This window comes from Elgaria multicarinata, chromosome 11 (assembly GCF_023053635.1).
Source record: "Elgaria multicarinata webbii isolate HBS135686 ecotype San Diego chromosome 11, rElgMul1.1.pri, whole genome shotgun sequence".
NCBI classification, from domain to species: Eukaryota; Metazoa; Chordata; class Lepidosauria; order Squamata; family Anguidae; genus Elgaria; species Elgaria multicarinata.
Genome location: NC_086181.1, coordinates 19400331 through 19418094, shown reverse-complemented (window position 1 = coordinate 19418094; position 17764 = coordinate 19400331). Strand labels below are relative to the sequence as shown.

General features: G+C 44.6%; 1 protein-coding gene across 1 annotated transcript; it reads left to right on the top strand.

The window, feature by feature from the left end:
• Positions 1 to 284: 284 nt before the first annotated feature.
• On the top strand, positions 285 to 16417 carry LOC134406671 (vomeronasal type-2 receptor 26-like). Its single transcript, XM_063138189.1, has 6 exons — positions 285 to 508; positions 3605 to 3899; positions 4849 to 5652; positions 11630 to 11839; positions 13588 to 13714; positions 15507 to 16417. The coding sequence occupies exons 1-6, from the start codon at positions 285 to 287 to the stop codon at positions 16415 to 16417; spliced, it is 2571 nt and encodes an 856-aa protein (XP_062994259.1).
• Positions 16418 to 17764: the final 1347 nt, after the last annotated feature.

The window sequence follows — 17764 nt, the reverse complement described above, 5'->3', positions numbered from 1 at the left end:
AGATTATTTCACTACCCTTGAATTATCAAAAAGGAGGCAGTTCTTCTTGAATCCCCCATGGATTTCCACCCAGCAAGTCAATAACAAAGAAACCTTGAAGAAAAAAATGCTTACTATAAATGCACCCAGAGCCCCTCCAGGTAGGGCTGGGGTGGTGTCTGATCTCTTGGTGTCTGGTCTTTTCTAGCAAAGATTTAATTCCCCTGCTGGGTCTTGTAAAGGCAGCTCTTCTTCCAGTTCTGTTTGGTGGCTGATGTTGAAAGGAAGGCTTTTCTGTGCCCAAGATGATATGGCTGTGGCTGCTGCTAGTATCTTGGCTCCATCCTCAGGCCATCGTGAGGATGCTGAAAACCATGTGCCCCATGGTCAGGCGTTACAAGCAGCAAATCGATTATTACAGGCCTGGAGACCTCATTGTTGGTGGGAATTTACCACTGGGCCGTTATTCTTACACAGAAACAGAAGACTTTAGGAGTTTAGCCCCGTTGCAGTTCTCCTTTATTAAAGCGTAAGTTTCTGGAGGAGGTATGTGGGGTGGATTGTCGCCTACCTTTGCAATCAGATCAGGAAGCTCCTTTCTGCAATGTTGCTGACATTAAGATATTACTGATCTTATCATATATGCATCTTAAACAGAGGCATGTCATAATTGGCTTCCACGTGTAATGACAATCAGAGACTTGTGAGGTGCAGGGAGCAGAGGCAGTTGGGTTTCATGTGGACAATCCGGTAATTACTAAGAAATGTCCCAAGTAGACTTTGCCTGAGACAGAGGTGGGGAAGGTAGGTCAGAGTGTAATGGCAGATCCTCTGGGTGATCTGTAGTGGATCAGCAAGCATAACTGACTCCCAAAATAATTGCACCCTCCTCTCTTATACAGCTGAAAGGAAGGAAACTTGAGTGTAATCAGGACTTGGGTTTCATGCCCAAATTCTTTGGGTTCCATTCTGTTCAGAATGGAACCCAATTCTGAATACTGCAGTACTGCAGTACTAAGTGTGTGTGTGTCCTTTTCCCACCAAGTTCTGGTTGGAGTAGATCCTGGAAGCTTGAAGTTTGTCCATTCCAGTTCAGGTCGCCAACCGTGTTTCCTCGGATTTTGTTTGGAGCAGAACTCCCATCATCCAGGGCCACCTGCTTGGAAAGTAGGAGTTGCACTGGAGAAGCAAGTTTTAAAAACACTGAATGCATCCCCATGGCTAGATGCTTTGAGTGTTTTGCAACATGTGGATGAAATCCTGTAGGTTGCAATAGCTGTGTGGATTTTGTAGAAATAAAGTTTTGATCATCAATCATGAATGGCTTTCTAGTACTATATTTCTTGCCATATATAAGCTTTCATAAAGAAATTCAACCAAACTGAAACATACATAAAATGCAACAGTGACTGATTGGCTTCCCTCTCCAGGAAGAAATCCCAAGAAGGGAAAGGAAAAGAAAACCTCAAAAAAGTTGATTACCCTGACAAACCTCTCCATTTCTATTATTATTATTATTATTATTATTATTATTATTATTATTATTATTATATTTACTTGTATCCCACCATTTGACCAATACTGGGCCTCAAGGCGGCCTTATAAAATAGCATTTTACAAGTCCTTAACATAGATGGAGGACTAGATTATTCTCCAAAGGCCTGCCACAACAAAGAAGTTTTTTCATGCTTCTGGAAGCCCATCAAGGAGGGAGCCAGCCTAGCTTCCCTGGGAAGAGAGTTCCAGAGCACTGGAGCAGCCACCGAGAAGGCCCTCTCCCATGTTCCCACCAAGCGTGCCTGTGAAGATGGTGGGATTGAAAGAAGGGCTTCCCCAGAAGATCTCATAGCACGGGCAGGCTCACAAGGGAGAATACGGTCTTTCAGATAACCTGGACCCGAGCCGTATAGGGCTTTTTTATGCACAAAGCATTTCTATGCACAAAGTCCTTTCCCAGTAAAACAGCAAACTGGACCCTTTTGAAACTTATGCATCTTTCTGTACTATTCGATATATAAAGGCGTCTTTTGGACTCAGCAATTCCTCTGAAGCTTCTCTGTAAAGGGAGTAAAACAAAATGGACTGAGCCACCTGGGTAGCTCCGTTCTACCCTGGCAGAGCGCCAACCCATCTCGTTCCATTTCTATTGCACTGTGTGGCAGCGGCTTTTCTTTCCCGGTCATACACCGAAATTCTGCTGGGGATTGAATGTGGGTGCTTCCATGTGCAAAGCTGGCGCTCCTTCAATCCTTTGGCTATAAGTTAAGCGAGATGCCAGTCTTCGTGGCTCTGTATACACGGCTGCTTTAAACCGGAACACTGGAAGTGCCTTATACTGACTCAGGTCATCGATCTTGTATTGCTCAGTATCTAGCAGGAACTCTCCTCCATATGAGACTGACAGGGGTTATTCCTGGGACCAGTTGCATTCGAAGGAAATGCTCAGTCCTTGGACTAACATCCTTTTTCTAAAAAAAGAAAAGAAAAGGTTCCAGTCCTCATGGTTCTAAATAAAGGGCTGATTTTAATTGGAAGCTGCTTTGTGCCATATCAGAGTTTTGTGTGATTAGGTCGATGCTGTCTGCTCTGATTGGCTGCTGGGTGAAGTTTGCTTTGAAAAGGATTAGACTAATTCCTGGATGTCAGGTCTACTACCAGCTCTTAATCCTGAGAGCTAAATAGAGGTTCAATCATGAGAAGCAGTCTGCCAGCGAATGGGAGTTGTTATGTGGGGAAAAGAAGAAAGAAGGCTGTTGCTTGTGGGGTTCCCAGGAAGCTGATCTAGATGGAACCACCTTAGGGCTCATCTACACCAAGCAGGATATTCCACTATGAAAGCGGTATGAAAGTGGTATATAAAAGGCAGGAGCCACACAACTGCTTTATAGCGGTACTGAGGTGCACTGACAACTGTTGGGGCCCATTGACACATACCATATACCACTTTCAGAGTGTTATATCCTGCTTGGTGTAGATGTGTCATGGGCCCCAACAGTTGCCAGTGCATTTCAGTACCGTTATAAAGCAGTAGTGTGATTCCTGCCTTCTATATACTGCTTTCATAACGCTTTCATAGTGGAATATCCTGCTTGGTGTAGATGAGCCCTTAATCTGATCCAGCTCAGTTCATCTGATGTTGTTTTTAATATGTCAAATGAATGGAAGAGGTTGGGTCAATCAAGTGTGAACCATTGTGAAGCCTGAATGTGCTGCCCTGTGCGAATGATCATGACAAATTTCGGCTCTTGCAAAATATATTGTCTTATTTTGATCTTATTAGTGTTTTGGTTTTTCCTGTAGGCCATCTCTGAAACATTTGTATCTGGAAATTTGGTATATAAATAATGAAAATATTTAATAAATGAATGAATTATAAAAGTACTGAACCATATCTCTCAACAGGACTCTTCAGGTGTTCCTCAAAATTCATGTAGCAAGACTCGGTGTCTCTGTGTTTCAGTAGAACAATCTAAATTTGACTGTGCTTCTGTTGTTCAGATGTCTTTAGAAGTTTTTTTTTTTTCTTTATTCAAAGCGGGTTCACCCAGATGCACATTTTAAACCTCCACCTCATTAGTTCAGTTGGGATCCTCACCCACTCCCAATCTCTGTCTCATCATTCCAGGACAATAGTCAGGGATTACCAACAAATCCTCGCTTTTGCATTTGCCATCACTGAAATCAACACGGATCCGACTCTCCTTCCCAACACAACACTCGGCTTTCGTATCTATGCACACAAGCACCTTGCCAGATGGATGCATGGGAACAGCCTCTCTCTGCTTTCCACTCGGAGCAAGCAGATGCTTCCCAATTATAAATGCGACAGGCAGGATCAACTGCTCTCCGTTATTGGGGGTCTCGACCCCAAATCCTCAAGAGAGATTGCATCCTTAATCAGCATCTTCAAGATCCCACAGGTAAGGGGATTCATCTGGGGAGAGATGTGGAGGCCCCACAGAGCACAGGATCACTAAGACAGGCAGGCCAAGCTCTGCAAACAATTTTGATGATACAGTGGTTTTGTTGTCTCAATTCTGGATGCCAGGAGTGGGAATGACCCACCTGTCATGCGATGACCTTGGTGATAGTCACGGATCTTAGCTGGCTTTGCATGACTGAAAGCAGCCAGCTATGGTTATGTTGTGAAAGACAAGGTTTCACATTTGGGGAAATAACAAGGACTCTTCCCGCACCTTAAAGTTTCACTAACAAACAATGTGCTAGAAGACTCCTTGTTCTTTTCGTTGTGATCAACTAACCCAGCAACTACCCATTTGGGGATTGGGGGAAGTCCACCCACCGCCACAATGCAACTTTTTCAGTCTTTTATGTATTTGACCACTAATGGCTACTCAGCCTGATGGCCATATGCTGCCTCCTGAAGTTTCAGAGGCAGTAAGCACAGAACATGACCAGGCAGGAACTATGGCACTCATGTTGCCTTTTGGGTTTCCCAAAAGCATGGGCACTGTGTGAACAGAATCCTGGAGTAGATGGACCTTGGACTGGTCCAGCATGGCTCTTCCCCCTGCACACACACACCCTAATTATTCCCATAAAAATGGCCTATGTTTCAGTCACATTCCTTAAAATAGAAACAGAAATTATTTGGATTGGGGAAATTTCTTATTAATCCCTAATAACATGGTGTCATGCTTTCTATTTTGTCTAATGTGGTGCACCACATAAGTTCATGTTATATGCAGATAACCATTTTTAAAATGGATGGGTTCCTTTTGGAATGCACTTCATGCATCTGAAGTCTGCTTAAGTAATCCATGGTTGTTTATGCCATAAATATTTGCAAGCATTTAAAATGCCACAAAATCCAGCTTCAAGAGAGTAACAGGCCATTCTTTCCTTCAGCTCGGTTTTGGCTTGCTTGACACGGCATTTCCCAGTTTCTACCGGATTGATCCCAATGAATTTCCTGAGTATGTGGGCTTAATCCGGCTGCTCCTGCATTTCCGCTGGAATTGGATTGCGCTGCTTGCTCACAATGATGACCGTGGTGAAAATTTCATCCACACACTGACACCAATGCTCAAGCAGAAGGACATCTGTGTGGCCTTCACCGAACTGTTCAACCCAGCAGGCTGGGCAAAAACTGGATCTATTCCAAGTTCTTGGTTTGAGCCCGAAGTGATTGTTGTCTTTGCAGACCATGGTGCTATAGGACAATTAACATTGCTGTTGAGCGATCATGAACAAAAGACCAAGACCCCATTTAGGAAGGTTTGGATCATGACATCTCTTTCAGAAATCGATGCAACAAAATTCTCCCTTGCTGTGCAATATCAAAAACTCCTCCATGGTGCTTTGCAGTTCAGAGTCCACAGAAGGGATGTGCCAGAATTCAAGCATTTTATTCTGGCTTTAGATCCGCTCCAACCGCAAGGAGACATCTTTCTCCCTAACTGGTGGGAAATGGCATTTCACTGTATGTTTCTGAAATCAAGCCAGACCTCTCAAAGAGGAGGGAGAAAATGTACTGGGAAAGAGAAAGTACAGGACTTGCCAGACTTCTGGTTCAAAATGACCATGTACAGCCCCAGCTACAGCATCTACAATGGTGTGAATTCTGTGGCACAAGCGTTACATGCTGTGTCTCGATCCAAACATCGGATGACCAGGAGAGACAATAGGCTTCTGAACATCCACCCATGGCAGGTAACGTGTTAGGAGTCTGATGTATTGCACTCCCTCAGAGCATGCACAGAGTGCAAGCACATGTCAGCAGAGACAGAGGTTGCTGACAGCAGGCAGATGTTCACGAAGTGAAGGAATACTCAGACAGCGTTTTGGACTACTAATCTAAGTTTACTTTACAAGTATTTACATAGAGCATAATATAGTTGAGGAACTTTACACAATAACTCTTCACACAAACTCTCCACACTCTTCAATCACATGTCACATATTAATAGCCTTGTGAGCCAATCATAGTGTCCACATGCAATATGAACACCGGATTGCATCACCAGGATTGTGTTATGCCTCAAGAAAAAAAACATGGGCAAACGGCCTTGGTCAGAGAGCCATCCAGCTGCACATCCTGGCCGCTCTCAAAGACCTTGAGATGGCTATCTCAGAGGTTGTTACTTTTGTTCTTCAGTTCCAGAAAAACTTCCACTTAGATATGAACACTTTCAAATCAAATACCTGACATAACGTTCTCCTTATGGCTTGAAAATCTTACACCAGGAACCTTGGTGGTCCCTCAGTGATCTGAATCTGGAAGGAAATGGTGAGCCCAGTAGTCCAATATAAACCTCTAAAAAGAAACGTATTTGCCGTGGATATTCATCCATCGGTTTGATTTCCCTTAAACAGCATTAAGAAGTGAGTACAAGGTTGAGGAGACTTCTTTTTATTCCATGATAGTTATGTATCGGGAACTGTGGATATAGAGGAGGGAAGAATCAGCCAAGCCTCTACTCCAAATACATAATTCTGGCCTATGAAGCAGCATTAGTTCCTTTCACCACCAACCCTCGGAAGCATCCATCTCCCCCTGCTCCATGTTCTTGACAGCCAGCTGAAGCCCTCCAGATGTTGTCCTTTCTGCTGCCACTCAACAATATGAGGGTAGTTTGTAGCAAGTAGACATCAGCCAAAAAAAAAAAAGGCCAAACCATTGGGCAAGTTTGTTTGAGGGGACAGAACCCAATCATGGTACATTTTAAGTAGGGATGTGCTCCGCTCCGATTAGGAGCGTAGAAGCAGTAGCGGATTGGCCTGCTCCGCCTTACCCAGAGGCGGAGTAGGAGCGGACCGTGGACCCCTAGAAGCAAGGCGAAGAGAAGCGACCATTTTTCGGAGCTCCGAGTTCAGGCGGAGCGCTCCGGTCGCCATCTTGAAAACATTTCGCCATAGGATTGCATTGCGGCAAATAATCGCGCATAACTAGGTTGTTTTTGAAGCTATCGTTCTGGAAATTCTTGTGCTCAGAGAGTCGTGGATGGGGGTCATTTTGAGACCACTCTCACCTCTCTGCGTTGTCCGTGTCGCGTGCTATATTTTTTTGAAAATCGGGTCAACCGCGCGGCTCAAACGGCGTTTCGGCTTTTCGCCCATAGGATTGCATTGCGGAAAAGAATCGGGGATAACTGGGGGAGGGGTTTAAGCTATCGTTCTGAAAATTCTTGTGCACAGAGAGTCGTGGATGGGGGTCATTTTGAGACTACTCTCAACTTTCTGCGTGCTGTGGTTCACGTGCAATATTTTGTTAAAAATCGGGGTTTGTGGTTTTTTTTATTTATTTTTTTATTTTTTTGGAAGCGATGACAGGCACATTCAACTCCCAATCCTGATGAGAATTGATCTCCTCAGAAAGCATCCTCCTCCAATCCCAGCGTTGGAGGGGGGACTAAGGCAGACCCACCCTGAGAACTTTCTGTTTTGTGTCTCTTTGTGGGTTGGCGTTCGTGGAGGGAACACTTACTTAGTTAGTGCTCCTGCTTTGGACTTTGGAGATAGATTAGGATAGGTTTAGTTTGGCGCGTGTGTGTGTTTGTTTGCTTCTTTCTGACTTATAGCTTAGTTTGCCCTGTGTTTTCCCCTTACTTTGATTTAATATAAACTTTATTTTTGAATTTTGGAGTGTGTGTTTGGGTTGGTTGGGTTGGTTGCCCCCCCCCTTCCCTGTATTAAAGCCTGACTGTTCTGCTTTTGTGAAAGCTTTCTTTTGAAAGCATACACACACTTTTTGTCCCATTTCCCTACATTTATATTCTTAAACATATTTTATTATATTCTTTTACATAGTCTATTAGTATATATTCTCATACATATTATATTAGTAGTATTCATATTTTGTTCTTCTTATAGTAGTGGTTGGTTCTTTTCCCCCCTCCCCTCTCTTAAATCCTGATTGTGTTTCCTTCTATCTTCTATATACCAAAATATACCAAAAAAAATTTATTCTCTTTTTCTTCTCTGTGTAACTTGGACGGAGTGGGCTGCTTTTGTCAAGTTCAACAGGCAGCCACAGATTGAGCATTTTGGGGAAAGCATACGCACACCATTTCCCTATTCTTAAACATATTATTATTATATTCTTTTACATAGTCTTAGTAGTCTATTAGTATACATTCTCATACATATTATTAGTAGTATTCATATTTTGTTCTTCTTATAGTAGTGGTTGGTTCTTTTCCCCCCTCCCCTCTCTTAAATCCTGATTGTGTTTCCTTCTATCTTCTATATACCAAAATATACCAAAAAAAAATTATTCTCTTTTTCTTCTCTGTGTAACTTGGACGGAGTGGGCTGCTTTTGTGCAGCCACAGATTGAGCATTTTGGGGAAAGCATACACACACCATTTCCCTATTCATAAACATATTATTATTATATTCTTTTACATAGTCTTAGTAGTCTATTAGTATACATTCTCATACATATTATTAGTAGTATTCATATTTTGTTCTTCTTATAGTAGTGGTTGTCCCATTTCTTGTCCCATTTCCCTACATTTATTAGTAATATTCTTAAACATATTATTATATTCTTTTAGATATTCTTAGTAGTATATATATATATATTAGTATATTCTCATACATATTAGTAGTAGTATATTTTATTCTTCTTGTCCCATTTCCCTACATTTAAACATATTATATTCTTCTTATACATATTCTTAGTAGTACCTTATACATAGTATTAGTAGTATTAATATTTTATTAGTCATCATGAAAAGAGGAAGCAGGCGTGCTGAAAGCAGCAAGGCTCAGGCTGCCAGCAGTAAGCAGGCTGCCTCTCCTCCTGTGAAAATCAAACGGGCAACTCCTTGGCTGACTGCTCCAAAACAGAAGCAGGACAAGCAGCAGGCAGAGCCACTCTCTTCTGCAACTTGTGCCCGGCGTTCTCTTTTTGAGGGTGGGAATGGGAAAAGTGCCCGTTTGCAAGAGGCACGTGGCAGCAGTGCCATTAGAGGAGGAGGAGTATCCCCAACTCCTTCATTCTCCTTTCAGCCCACGAGCCCGCTGATGGACCTAGACGAGGTCCTAAGCACAGTGGAGGGGGGGGAGGAGGAGGAGGCGGTGGGCCTCCAGGATGTGGGGGCTGAGGAGGAGCAGCAGCAGGCCGAGGCTCTCTCCCCAGTCTCATCCCACACCCCTGTTTCTGTGGCAACACCAGAGAGCTCAGGCGGGCAATTGGTGGTGTCACCACGGAAACGAAAGACAAGCATCGTGTGGGACCACTTTGAGTTGGGAGCGGATCCCCGCTTTGCTGTCTGTCGCCACTGCAAACTCAGCCTAAGCAGGGGTTCATCGACAGGGCATTATGGAACCAGCAGCATGAAGATGCATCTTCAGAGGCAGCACCAGTCGGTCTTGCTGGGGAAAGAGGCGGGCAAGGCGACTGGTTCCAGGGGAAAGCCGAAGGCTGCTGCTGCTGCTGCTGCTGCTGGCATTTCCACTCTCAGCTCTCCATCTCCCATCCCCACAAGGGTTAGGCAGGCAACCCTGCAGGACATGGGGTGGGGGAAGTATTGACCCACAAGATGGCGTTTTCCAATGCCCACCCAGGGTGCTACTGTGATGGGGCATCTGCCGGGACTGACTCCTCCCCAATACTAGATCTATGACATGTCACTCTGCCTGCCCCTCTGCTAGCCTGTCCTCCTTGGTGACCGACTCGCTGGGATGGTTTGCGTTTGCAATGCGTGACTAACTGCAATGCTGGCTTAGAAACCAGCCATCACTTCCTTGTGCCCCCAGAAATGCCCGCAGCCTGCCTGCCTGCCTGCCCGCCTGCCCACCTGCCCGCCTCCCCCGGGGTGCTGCTGTGGTGGGGCATCTGCCAGGACTGACTCCTCGCCTACTCTGCCTGCCTCTCTGCCCGCCTGGTGCCTGGTTTGCTCCCAATCGTCCTCCTCTGTGCCCCTCAAGGCGTAACTGCTGGCTTAGAAAGAAACAACCAGCCATCTTTGCCTCACTTGCTCCTTGCGCCCGCTTACGGGTTGGTTTGCTATGCGTTAGTGCTCAAGCCATCCTTGCGGCACTACAATGCATGCTGCCTGCCTGCTTTCCCTCCCTTCTCCCCTTCCCGCCTTGCAGCGATGGTGTATGTGTCTTGCTTTGACTAAGGGGAGAAGTCCTTCCTGCGCTCACTTAGACTTTATCAAGTTCAATAATCCCTTTTTCAAATGTGCAAGAAGATTTAGGGTTATCTCGTGGCATGTTGGGATTGCCTTGGAACTGGCCCCATTGAGCTGTCTGCAATTGCAACTTTAAATCCCTGACATACTGGAGTGTCCAAATTTCAAAAGTTCCCCTAACATCAGGGGATGATGGGATTGCCTTGAAACTTGGTGTCCATGGGGACACATGGGTAAGCTGTCATGGGACCAAAGGATAGGTTTCTAACGTGCAAATTGACGTAGTTGTAGAATGGGACTTGATTTGGGGTGAGTTAAAAAGTTTAAGCCGCGCCAAAAATCAGGGGATGATGGGATTGCCTTGAGTCTGGGCGTCCATGTGGACACATGGATAAGCTATCATGGTGGTGAGTTTGAGGTTTCTAACATGCAAATTGACGGAGCTATCCCAAGGGGTGTGAATGGGGTGCCCGATTTTCATAAATTCCCCAAAAATCAGGGGATGATGGGATTGCCTTGAAACTTGGCATCCATGTGGACACGTGGATAAGCTATCATGGTGCCGACTTTGAGGTTTCAAACATGCAAATTGACGTAGTTGTAGAATGGGACAATTTGGGGTGAGTTAAGCCATGCCAAAAATCAGGGGATGATGGGATTTGCTTGCAACTTGGTGTGCATGTGGACACATGGATAAGCTATCATGGTGGTGAGTTTGAGGTTTCTAACATGCAAATTGACGGAGCTATCCCAAGGGGTGTGAATGGGGTGCCCGATTTTCAAAAATTCGCCAAAAATCAGGGGATGATGGGATTGCCTTGAAACTTGGCGTGCATGTGGACACGTGGATAAGCTATCATGGTGCTGAGTTTGAGGTTTCTAACGTGCAAATTGACGGAGCTATCTAAAGGGGTGTGAATTAGGGTTATGGGTGGTGCGTTAGAGGGTAGAGCCGCGCCAAAAATCAGGGGATGATGGGATTTGCTTGCAACTTGGCGTGCATGTGGACACATGGATAAGCTGCCCTGGTGCCAAGTTTGAGGTTTCTAACATGCAAATTGACGGAGCTATCCCAAGGGGTGTGAATGGGGTGCCCGATTTTCAAAAATTCGCCAAAAATCAGGGGATGATGGGATTGCCTTGAAACTTGGCGTGGGTGTGTATACGCCCATGAGGTGTCATGGTGCCAAACGTGAGGTTTCTAACTTCAACGGAAAAAAAGTTGTTTACTTTTTTAGCTTTCAATGCAACCCTATGGGGGGGGGAAAACGGAGCTCCGGATCCGGATCCGGAGCTCCGAGCGGAGCGGAGCGGAAGTGGGCGGAGCGGGGGCGGAGCGGAGCGACCCGCTCCGGAAAATGGCGGATCTGCAAGTGAAGCGGAGCGGGGGGTCCGTGCACACCCCTAATTTTAAGCATTATATTAAAAGATGGACTTAAAAAAAAAAGGTCTCCTAACTTGATGTTAGTCATGCTATGTTAGAAGATGCCAAATATCACTCATAAATAACTTTTTTTTCCCCTTATGTGTATCATCCCTTCCAGATCCTTGCACCTTTGAAGGGTGTCTGGTTTAATAACAGCGCTGGAGATGAGGTCTCTTTTGCTGAAAATGGCAGGAGATATGATATTCTGAACTGGATCTTCATCCCGAATGGATCCGTTGGGTCCGTGAAAGTTGGACACGTGGATCTGGGAAGTTCCTCAGGCCAAGATTTCTCCATTCACCCTGATGCGATCATGTGGGCTACAGAGGTGAGGTTGAAGTGAATGTTCTGGGTTCATGGAGGAACTAACAAATTTTTCCATCTGTTCCATTGAGAAGAGATTATGTCTTTCTAGAGGAGAGGAACAGCCCATTTCGGCCAGGGATTGGTTATTATAGGGAAGTAAAGAAAACATTTTTGAATGCAAATGTCCCGCATTCAGTCCCCATCATCTCCAGGTAGGGATAGAAAAGAGTTCCTTCCTTCAAATCCTGGAGAGATCATGCCAGGCAATGCAGACAATACTGCTCCAGGTGCAGCGAGGACAGGCAAGAGAGCAAAATTCGAGATTGCTAGGATTCTCTGAACACCGTCTCTCTGCTCATCTGCATCCAATTCTGGTTTGCGTTTGCAATCGCTCCCTGGTTTTGCATGAAAGGGAAACTCACACAAATTCAGCAGCAATCAAAAGGGACACTCACAAATGTCCACAAATTTGAATAAATTTCCTAATTTCACAAATATCCAAAGCAGGACTGGTTCATCACACTGGGGAAATTAGAGTAATTTCAGAAATTTGCATAAATGAAAATGTGCATCAGCAACTAGCACGTTTGACAATTTGTGGGCATTTTTGATGGACCCATACTTGCACCTATGTCACAGAATATATTTTAGATCAATCTCACACCCCAGTTTGACCAAACAAAAGGCTGCTCCAGAAGCTGGAGTTAGTGCAGAATGCAGCAGCTTGGCTGTTGTCAGGAGCTGCCTCTTTTCAGCATGTAACTCCTTTGCTGAAGGAACTGCAATGGCTGCCTATTGGCTACCAGGCCATGTTTAAAGTTCGGGTACTAGTGTACAAAGCCTTAAACAACTTGGGACCAGGATACCTGAGAGAGCGCCTTCTCCCTTACCAACTTGCCCGGACGCTGAGGTCGTCTGAGAGCAGCTCCTGGTGGTTCCACATGGAACTATGGTCTGATTGGAGTTCACCAGGAGAAGAGCCTTTAGTGTGGAACTCCCTGGCCCTGGAGGTGAGGCACCAACACTAGCCAGCGCCTCCTGAAAACAACTCTTTTCCAGGAAGCATTTCTCAACTGACCAGCCACGGCTTTTTATTGCTCCTCTGTTTTAAATTGAACAGTTCTCATTTGCTGTTTGTAACCTTCTTTCTTTTTGATGGTTTATTTCTATGTGCACCACTCTGGAATCTATTTCGGATGTGGAGCAGTATACAAATATTGTAAATAAACAAATCAAGGATGCACCCAACCTACACAATGATTTCAAGACCAGGATACATTCTTGGACAGAGAGAGATACAGGGTTTATCGCAATTCTCTGCATGGATTGAGTATGAGAGGGTGGGCTAGACTCCTGGTGTCATGGAAGGAACAGACAATTTGCTAGGGTGGGGGAAGTGTTTGTCGCCTCAGTATCATCAGCATACAGCAGAAACTAACATTAATGAGAAATTCGATAAAGTAATTCTGGCCTCATCTACACCAAGCAGGATATTCCACTATGAAAATGGTATGAAAGTGGCATATAGAAGGCAGGAGCCACACTACACCTTTAGAGTGGTATTGAAGTGCACTGACAACTGTTGGGGCCCATTGACACAGACCTTCATACCGCTATATCCTGCTTGGTGTGGCTCCCGCCTTTTATATACCGCTTTCATACCGCTTTCATAGTGCAATATCCTGCTTGGTGTTGATGAAGTCTCTGGATCCTGTTCAGTGCAATTTCACTCACTGGGAAATCCACAACTGTTCTCTGTTTCCCTTTTAGATGTTGCCTATTGCGAGGTGTGTGGAAAGGTGCTCTCCAGGGCACCAGAGAAAAGTTCCAGACAGGAAGCCGGTTTGCTGCTACACATGTGATCGTTGTCCGGAAGGGACGATTTCCAACAGGACAGGTACCACAAATGCTGAAAGCCATATAAAAGCGCAGGATGCATTAGGGGGGCAGAATGGAGAGGAGGCAAGGGGAAGATCATAGACCAGGGCCAGATCTACACCAAGCAGGATATGACATTTTGAAAACGGTTTGAACACTGTATATAGAGAGTGCCCTGGGCCCCAACAGTTACCACTACTGTGATAAAACATTTTAAAGCAGTCGTGTAGATCCTGCCCAGTAGAAAGATTCCAGCATTTCCCCTAGGAATGCTTTCTGAATAAATATCATTTTGGATGGAATGCCTCTGTGGTTTTACTGCTTTAATTTTCTGAAGAATTAAACCAGGCAACCAGGATGATCAAGGGTCTGGAAACAAAGCCCTATGAAGAGAGACTGAAAGAACTGGGCATGTTTAGCCTGGAGAAGAGAAGATGGAGGGGAGACATGATAGCACTCTTCAAATACTTAAAAGGTTGTCACACAGAGGAGGGCCAGGATCTCTTCTCGATCCTCCCAGAGTGCAGGACACGGAATAACGGGCTCAAGTTAAAGGAAGCCAGATTCCAGCTGGACATCAGGAAAAAGTTCCTGACTGTTAGAGCAGTACGACAATGGAATCAGTTACCTAGGGAGGTTGTGGGCTCTCCCACACTAGAGGCATTCAAGAGGCAGCTGGACAAGCATCTGTCAGGGATGCTTTAGGGTGGATTCCTGCATTGAGCAGGGGGTTGGACTCGATGGCCTTGTAGGCCCCTTCCAACTCTGCTATTCTATGATTCTATGAAATCTCATATTCAAATAATAAAATGATAAAACTCAGCAAATTACTGAAACAGTAACGTACAGAGTAGGCATCTCTTCCATATTCTCATTGGATCAACTTTTCAACCATATTTTCTTTTCAAAGCCATGCTTCCAGCCTTAGTTGTTTTGGCATTGAGGTGTTTCGGCAGGACCCTGATCAAAACAGGTAGCTGGTCATTCTTGTAACAATCAGATTATGTCAGAGGGCCTTTTAAATGGAGTTATTTCTTTGACCTGTTCCCCAATCCCTGCACCACAAATATCCTCAGATGTCAGTCTGTAACCTTAACAAAATGAAAGTCAGCACTGATAGCTCAATTTTGGCATTTCCAGACTTTTTATTTCTAGTTAGATGATTTGGTGTTTTCTTTCTAATAGAATACAGAAAATGCATCTGTTACAAGGGGTGGCAAATATATAATTTTGTAACTTTTCTGACTCTGATCTAATGAGTGTTGATAGTTAAAGAGAAAATAATAAGCTAGAGAATGGATATTTCCATTCCTTTCTTTAAGGGCTAAACTACCTGTAACAAATCACACTATTGCCCCTCTTGTGCTCTTCGCTCCTCAGATGCCATGTTTCTTACCTGCCCAAGGGTCTCTACTTCCCTTGCTCGGCTTCGTCCATTTTCTTCGGCTGCCCCTTACGCCTGGAACGCTCTTCCAGAACATTTGAGAACTACAAGTTCAATCGCAGCTTTTAAAGCTCAGCTAAAAACTTTTCTTTTTCCTAAAGCTTTTAAAACTTGATTTTGATCTGACTTTTATACTGTTAGTTTTACTCTACCCTGTGCCTGTTTGGTGCATTCTCTTCCCCTTCTTATTGTTTTATTATGATTTTATTAGAATGTAAGCCTATGCGGCAGGGTTTTGCTATTTTATTGTTTTACACTGTACAGCACCATGTACATTGATGGTGCAATACAAATAAATAAATAAATAAATAAATAATGAGAACATCTGTGTTATGTGAGATGGTTCAATACTTCTTGATTATTCCAGATGCAGATCATTGTACTCCATGCCTGGAAGATCAACAACCAAACAAGAACCAAGACCAATGCATCTCCAAGAAGCTCCACTACCTTTCCTATCAGGAGACACTGGGCTACATTTTAGCTTCTCTAGCACTTTTCTTGTCTCTGATCACATCTCTTGTGCTGACAATCTTCATCAAGCACCATGACACGCCAATTGTCAAAGCCAACAACCGAGACCTCACCTACCTCCTCCTCTGCTCCCTCCTGCTCTGTTTCCTCTGCTCCTTCCTGTTCATTGGTCAACCCACGAAGGTCACCTGTCTTCTACGACAAACTGCTTTTGGCTTCATCTTTTCCATTGCCATTTCTTCCATTTTAGCAAAAACTTTCATGGTGGTTCTGGCCTTCATGGCCACCAAGCCTGGAAACTTGGCAAGAAAACTCTTGGGGAGACAACTGACAAATTCCATTGTCCTGGCATGTCCCCTCATTCAAGCTGTGATCTGTGTTGCCTGGCTTGTGGACTTTCCTCCATTCCCAAATTTGGACTTCCATTCCCTGGCTGGAGAGATCATAATGGGATGCAATGAAGGCTCAGTCACCATGTTTTACACTGTCTTGGCTTACATGGGTTTCCTGGCTCTTGTCACCCTCACAGTGGCTTTCCATGCTAGGAAATTGCCGGACAGCTTTAACGAAGCCAAGTTTATCACCTTCAGCATGCTGGTGTTTTGCAGTGTTTGGATTTCCTTTGTGCCAACCTACCTGAGCACAAAGGGGAAGTCCATGGTGGCTGTGGAGGTCTTCTCCATCTTAGCCTCTGGTTCTGGTCTCCTGGGTTGCATCTTTTTTGCCAAATGCTACATGATTGTGCTCAAGCCCAATCTCAACAGCAAAGATCATCTCATGAAGAAAAACAATCACAGAATTTAACACTTCGTTGCCTTCTCTGCTTATTCAGTTGTCAGTCAGTTGTCAGTCTAGCAATCAATGTGGATTTCCAATCATATTAGTCTGTAGAGAGGAGCAGGCTGAAGGATCTAACACTTGAGTCCTTTTCAGAAATGTCCTTTAGGCAAAAAGATGTACAACCTCTGTCTAACCAGCCTTAGGACTTTTATGGGAGAGACCTTGGATGTCAACTAGTCCAAACCCAGCACAATGCATCCTCCAAATGCAGGATGCAGCTACAGCATCCCTCACAGGTGGCTGAGTCCCATGGACCCTTCTGCTCCAAAGAAAATCTTTTTCTCTTCCAATCAAAGTCCAGCTGACAAGCGATTAAGTTCAATGCCTGCTCTGATATACAGTATAACCAACTTGAAAGTAAATTAGTTCACTTAAGTATGAGCAAAGCCAAATGTCTAACATTACATTTAAAGCATGTTGTTGAACTTCAGAAGAGCCCTGCTGGATCTCACCAAAGGTCCATCCAGTCCAACATTCTGTTCACACACTGGTCAACCAGCTGCTTTTCCAGAAGGACCTGAAATCTTTATTTTTGTTTTATAGGCATTTTTTAAAGCATGCTTTGGCCATGGAAACTGGTCTTGGTTTGGGTGATGTTTTCATTCTTCTATTGATGTTTCCTTAATTGTGTTTTTGATATGTTAGTTGTACGATTGTTGTGACTATGTTTTTGCTCTAAAATTTTGCCTTTCTTTGTTGCTAGCCACCTTGAGTACCATTCCCTGCTAGAAAAGGTTGGCTATAAATTAAACAAATACATTATATCTATCCTAACCTTTCAACCAAATCAAAGGCAGGTTCCCACCCCCATCTCCTTTCCATCAACTTGCATCTCCAGGTTTAATGACACTCTTCTCTCATGCTGTCTGGCTGGCAATGGTGCTGCTAGGAAATTTTAGACTGTGATCCGAATGGCCTTACAGGGGTCCGTCTTCTTATGTCTGTGAGCATTTCTTCTGCTCCAAAGCACACAACTCACATTTCCTTCATCCCCAGCGGCCACTCCATGCTCTCCATCTCTTTCTGCATTCAGGATATCTTGGAGCAGAGCTTGGGAAGCTTTCGGTCCAAGAGCCACATTCAATTTAGGAGAGTCTTTGTGTGTTGGGAGGGGGGGGGAGTCCATTGGTGGGCGGAGCCAAAGAGAAATGGGGAAGGGCTAAAGACATAAGGGGTGGGGCCAAAGGGAAATGAGACAGGGTGTAAAATAAGACACACCCACCCCAGCATACTTTACCTTAATGCTCCTCCTGCCAGTACCTGTGAGGTTCTGTCCTGCAGCACCACCCGGCTGCCACAGTGCAGTTGCAG

Coding starts and splice junctions, on each gene's coding strand:
- LOC134406671 (XM_063138189.1), top strand. CDS start 285: ATGATATGGCTGTGGCTGCTGCTAGTATCTTGGCTCCATCCTCAGGCC. Junction 509..3,604: donor CAGTTCTCCTTTATTAAAGC/GTAAGTTTCTGG, acceptor TCATCATTCCAG/GACAATAGTCAGGGATTACC. Junction 11,840..13,587: donor CGATCATGTGGGCTACAGAG/GTGAGGTTGAAG, acceptor TTTCCCTTTTAG/ATGTTGCCTATTGCGAGGTG.